The 6,000-nt window shown below is 41.8% G+C and overlaps 1 protein-coding gene across 2 annotated transcripts in view; it reads right to left on the bottom strand.

The window, feature by feature from the left end:
* Positions 1-6,000, bottom strand: part of STX12 (syntaxin 12) — a 52,750-nt gene that overhangs the window by 22,082 nt on the left and 24,668 nt on the right. For both annotated transcript variants that reach the window (XM_023219489.3, XM_023219490.1), the window contains exon 4: positions 1,083-1,220. In XM_023219489.3, the coding sequence (XP_023075257.1) occupies positions 1,083-1,220 (138 nt within the window). The remainder of the gene's footprint in view (positions 1-1,082; positions 1,221-6,000) is intronic.

Consider the following 6,000-nt stretch of genomic DNA (forward strand, 5'->3'; position numbering starts at 1 on the left):
TGCAGAGGTTTTCAGCTTTTTATGTCTCTAAACACAGTAAGTATCGTTGTCTTATAATTCTAATATACAAAGTCTTTGTAGGCATATTTCACTTCACTGTTGTTTCTACTAATTCTTGTTCAAAGTAATTTGTTTCTTTGCACACATGGTTATTTTTAGTAACTGGTACTTACTGCCCTAGAAAAATTATTTGAGAGTATTATTTCAGGGCTAGGATAAAGGTGTCTTTCTAGAAGGAATCTGTGTTTGCTTCTACCCTGCACATAGGTGACTGTACCAGTCCAGGACCACTGAACCATTCAGGTAGGATGAATTTGAGCAGAAAATCTGCCTGAAGAAGGTTACTTTGTGGTAATCTTGTCTGGATTTCTCCTCCCTCATGCCCTCTTCCTCCATCTGCTCAGTTCAGTGCTAATGCAATCTTTTTGCAATCTGCTGGGGGATAGGAGAGTTTACTTTTGACTTAATATTCTAAGGATATAGTCTCTTATGGCCCAGTTCAATTTGAGTTGTACCTTCTTTTATATTCTCCATCTTGCGTGGACCTTTGGCTTTGACTTTTATCCTCCTCATGCCATGAGGATATCAAAACTGAAGTTCAAGTTTGCCTTCAGTAAAGACACTCAATGCAAAAGCAGTTTCAGTGTTCTGCTGACCTCTCAGGCTTTATCTTAATATTTTCATAAATCTTTGATACTTTTGAGAAGCTGGATTTTTAAAATCCAGTATTTGGTCATCCTTTTCAAAAACAGAGGGCTAGTCCAAATAAACTAGCCCATTATATTCCAGGACACAGATTTATTATTTTTATTTTCAAGTTTTTAACGTTAAAACCAATATATCAAAATAAAAAAGAAAATTAGACATAGTTCTTCCTCCTATATCTCTTAACCCTCATTCAGATTCCTGTCTAGGCTTTGATCACATGCATACATATTTTTTACGTAGGTTACACCAAGCTGCCATTTTCACAGCAGTTAACTTATATGTTTATTGGTCAAAGAGAAAAAGAAAAAAAACCCCACAAACTTGGGAAAGAACATTCTGATATTGCAAAGGCCTTCTTTTTGGAATCAACTTACAGAAAGACGAGATCCAGCTCTTGCTCTGGCAATACTCTCCTTTTCCTTTTCGGATACCCTTCTCTGCACAGCCTGGAAATTGTTTAAGGCTGCAGAGAAGTCATTCATGAGGCGTTCCTTCTGAAGTCTCTGCTGGCGCTAAGGAAATCAAGCAAGAACTTGAGATTTCATATTAACCCAGAATCATTTGGTTTTAATCTACTTAAAAGCAAAATTATACCCCTTAAAGATTTCCAACTAGGAACATTAATATAAAATAGTCTCTTCTTTAAATTAATAAATGTGCTCTTTGCTAGCTTAAGTCCCTCATTAATACTTATGGACCAAGTCAGAATTTTTCTTCTTTCATCCTGACAAACCTGGGAACTGGGTTGCATTTAACTTCTTTTTTTTTTTCCTTTTCTTTTCTTTTTATTGAGATGGAGTCTCGCTCTGTCGCCCAGGCTAAAGTGCAGTGGCATGATCTCAGCTCACTGCCAACCTCTGCCGCCCGTGTTCAAGCGATTCTTGTGCCTCAGCCTCCTGAGGAGCTGGGATTACAGGTGCCCGCCACCATGCCCAGCTAATTTTTTTATTGTATTTTTAGTACAGACGGGATTTTGCCATGTTGGCCAGGCTATTGTAGAACTCCTGACCTCAGGTGATCTGCCTGCCTTGGCCTCCCAAAGTGCCGGGATTACAGGTGTGAGTCACTGTGCCCAGCCCGTATTTAATTTCTAAAGTAATCTCCAAAGAACTGCAATTCAGAATTTTGGCACCCTGGAGAATATAAAAGAGAATAAATACCTCTGGACTACAATTGAACCCAAACAGAGATGAGTTTTAGCTAAAATGTTAAAACCCTATTCATCTATATTGAATTCACAGCTTCCCTGTAAACTATAGAAGCATTTCACAGGCTTTTAGTGAGGTTGAAAATCTTTGAGACTTGAAAAGTACTTTGTTTATCTACAGACTACCTCTACTAAACTTGTTACTTCTGTGTCTCAAAAAACATATGCTGAGATTGGGCACAGTGGCTTACACCTGTAGTCCTAGTATTTTGGGAGGCTGAGGCAGGAGGATCACTTGAGCCTAGGAGTTTAAGACCAGCCTGAGCAACATGACAAAATCCTATCTCTACAAAAAATAAAAAAAAATAGCCGGGCGTAGTGGTACACATCAGCTACTCAGGAGGCTGGGGCAGGAGGATCTTTTGAGCCTGGAAGGTTGAGGCTGCAGTGAGCTGAAATCATGCCAGGTACTCCAGCCTGAGCAACAGAGTGAAACCCTGTCTCAAACAAAAAAACCAAAACAAAAACAAAACACACACACATACACCATATACTGACAGCATTGTCCTGTTCTAAGAACACAGAAGTGAAAACTCACCCCTGACCTCAAACAGCTCAGCATCTATTTGTAAATAAAGGATATAGACAGACAAGTAACAAAGTTAATTATAAATAACTGCTATATCCAATTAGTACTACAGGAGTTCAGAGGCAGGAATAATCAGTAAGAACTCAAGTGGTCAAGAAAGGCCTCAAGAGAAGGTGGACAGTGAAGTAAGAGAAAGGAATGAATAAGCAGAAACAAGGGGTAAGGCAAATCCAAGCAAGAGAATAGTGTGAGCAAAGGCATGGTGGCAGAACTTGAAGAGGATCTCTAGGCAGACCGTTTGGTTGGAACTACAGGTTTAGTAATGAGAGTAGCTAAAATACAAAATTGGAAAGGTAAGAAAGGGGCCAACCGTAGCAGGTTTTAAATGCCAAGCTAGGCCAGGCACAGTAGCTCATGCCTGTAATCCCAGCACTCTGGGAGGCCAAGGTGGGTGGATCACTTGAGGGCAGGAGTTCAAGACCATCCTGGCCAACATGGTGAAACCCCATCTCTACTAAAAATACAAAAAATTACCTGGACATGGTGGCAGGCACCTGTCATCCCAGCTGCTTGGGAGGCTGAGGCAGGAGAATTGCTTGAACCAGGAGGTGGAGGTTGCAGTGAGCCGAGATCGCACCATTGCACTCCAGCCTGGGCAACACATGCGAAACTCAGTCTCAAAAAATGAAACAAAACGCCAAGCTATTGGGAGGCTGAGGTGGGCAGATCATGAGGTCAGGAGATGGAGACCGTCTGTCTAACATGGTGAAACTGTGTCTCTGCTGAAAATACAAAAAATTAGCCAGGCGTGGTGGTGCACACCTATAGTTCCAGCCATGTGGGAGGTTGAGGCAGGAGAACTGCTTAAACCTGGAAGGTGGAGGTTGCAGTGAGCTGAGATCACGCCACTGCACTCCAGACTGAGTGAAAGACCCAGGCTCCCTCTCAGGGAAAAAAAAAAAAAAAAACAAAGCAAATGAGTTTGGGGTTCAACCTCTAAAGAACAAAGAGCAATGAAGATTTTTGAGCAAGAAACATCATGGGTACAAAATAGTAACTTAAAAAAATTAGTCTGTGATGGTGTAAAAGGTGGAATGGAAAAAAGAAACAAGTCAAACAGATCACTAATTCAATAGTCTAGGTTGAAGGTTAGGAGGACACAGTATCAGTAATAAAATCATAAAGAAATGAATTTAAGAAACATTTTGACTGGTGGTGGGGAAAGAGAGATAAAGTCAAGAACGACTGAAATTTCAAACCTGAAAGAGTGATGGTAATACTAAAAGCAAATTTAGATGAGCAACCTTTTTCTTCTGAGATTTTTATTTTTGCATAAACAAAATTACAACAATAACAGGGAGTACATCATTCCCTAACCTCACCATGCAAAGTATTATCATAACTTTTAAGTACACCATGAACATTTTCCATGTTACCATACACTTTACAATTATGTTTTGTTTGTGTTTGTTTTTGAGACAGGGTCTTGCTCTGTCACCCAAGCTGGGGTGCAGTGATGCAATCTCAGCTCACTGCAGCCTCAACCTCCCAGACTCAAATGATCCTCTCACCTCAGCCACCTGAGTAGCTGGGACAACAGATGTGTATCACGATGCCTGGCTAATTTTTTTTTTTTGAGATGGAGTCTCGCTCTATCACCTAGACTGGAGTGCAATGGCACAATCTTAGCTCACTGCAAACTCCGCCTCCTGGGTTCCAGCGATTCTCCTGCCTCAGTCTCCTTGGTAGTTGCCCACTACCATGCCCACCTTATTTTTGTATTTTTAGTAGAGATGGGGTTTTGCCATGTTGGTCAGGCTGGTCTCGAACTCCTGACCTCAGGTGATCCACCCGCCTCGGCCTCCCAAAGTGCTGGGATTACAGGCATGAGCCACCATGCCCAGCTAATTTTTGTAGAGATGTTGCCCAGGCTGGGTCTCAAACTCCTGTACTCAAGCAATCCACCCGCATTAGCCTCCCAAAGTGCTGGGATTACAGGTGTGAACCACTGTGCCCGGCCATGATCTTTAATCGCTTACATATATTCCATCAAGTTGACCTATATTTTATGTAAATATTCCTTCTAGATTTTTCACAGTTATTAAATATTATAAAGTTAAAGTGAGCTCCAATGTAATAGCTAATATTTATATAGTGCTTACATTGTACCAGTACTACTGTTAAGTGCTTTACATAATAATACATTTATCTCTACAATGACCTATAAATTAGGCATTATTATAGTCCCAACTTTACACTTCAGAAAACCAAAGCACCACAGAGGCTATGTAATTTGCCCAGGATCACACAGTAAGTGACAAAGATGGATTTAAATTCAGGAAATTTGGCTCCAGAGTATATAGACTGTGTGTGTGCGTGTGTGTGTGTGTGTGTGTATGTGTGTGTGTTTACCTTCAGAATTTTTTTTCCCCTTAGGGCTAATTAGCATGAGTGAGAATATTAAGTCAAAAGGCACAACCTTTTCTGTGATGTTAAGTATTGTCAATGAACTTAGTTAAGGGGTTTGGGTGAAACATGAGAAACTCAGTATAAGACAAGTTTTATATGAAGGTAGTTTATTTCAGGAGATGTCAGAACATGAATTGAAGATATGGGCCAAGCACTCAGAAATGAAAGGGTTAGATTGGAAAAAGATCTGGAGGTCATGATCACAAAGTTGAAAGGGAGGTCATGAAAGCAGGTGACTCCTAAGGAGAAAGCATAGAGTGAAATAATTCGAGGATCAATGGCACAACCTTGGGGCATGCCCACTCTTAGAAGGATATGGAGTCCAGGAAGGAGGCTGATTCAACTTGGGGGTCTCCAGAGTTGGGGGACAGAATGAAAGACAGTCATGGCAAGAGGAAAGTTTCAAGGCAGATGGGGTCGGCAAGAGGATCAAAGGAAACAGAAAAAAAGTGAATAGGCCAGGCACAGTAGCTCATGCCTGTAATCCCAGAACTTTGGAAGGCCGAGGCAGGCAGACCACTTGAGGTCAGCAGTTCAAGACCAACCTGGCCAACATGGCAAAACCCTGTCTCTACTAATAATACAAAAATCACCGTGGTAGTGTGCACCTCTAGTCCCTACTACTTGGGAGCCTGAGGCAGGAGAATTGCTCTAACATGGGAGACAGAGGTTTCAGTGAGCCAAGATCACACCACTGCACTCCAGCCTGGGTGAGACAGTGAAACTGTGTCTCAAAAAAAAAAAAAAAAAAAAAAAGTGAATAAAAACTCTTTATGAGCCGGGCGCGGTGGCTCAAGCCTGTAATCCCAGCACTTTGGGAGGCCGAGACGGGCGGATCACGAGGTCAGGAGATCGAGACCATCCTGGCTAACACAGTGAAACCCCATCTCTACTAAAAAATACAAAAAAACTAGCCAGGTGAGGTGGCGGGCGCCTGTAGTCCCAGCTACTCGGGAGGCTGAGGCAGGAGAATGGCGTCAACCCGGGAGGCGGAGCTTGCAGTGAGCTTAGATCTGGCCACTGCACTACTCCAGCCTGGGCGACAGAGCAAGACTCTGTCTCAAAAAAAAAAAAAAAAAAAAAAAAA

Source organism: Piliocolobus tephrosceles, chromosome 1, assembly GCF_002776525.5.
Source record: "Piliocolobus tephrosceles isolate RC106 chromosome 1, ASM277652v3, whole genome shotgun sequence".
Classification (NCBI taxonomy): Eukaryota; Metazoa; Chordata; class Mammalia; order Primates; family Cercopithecidae; genus Piliocolobus; species Piliocolobus tephrosceles.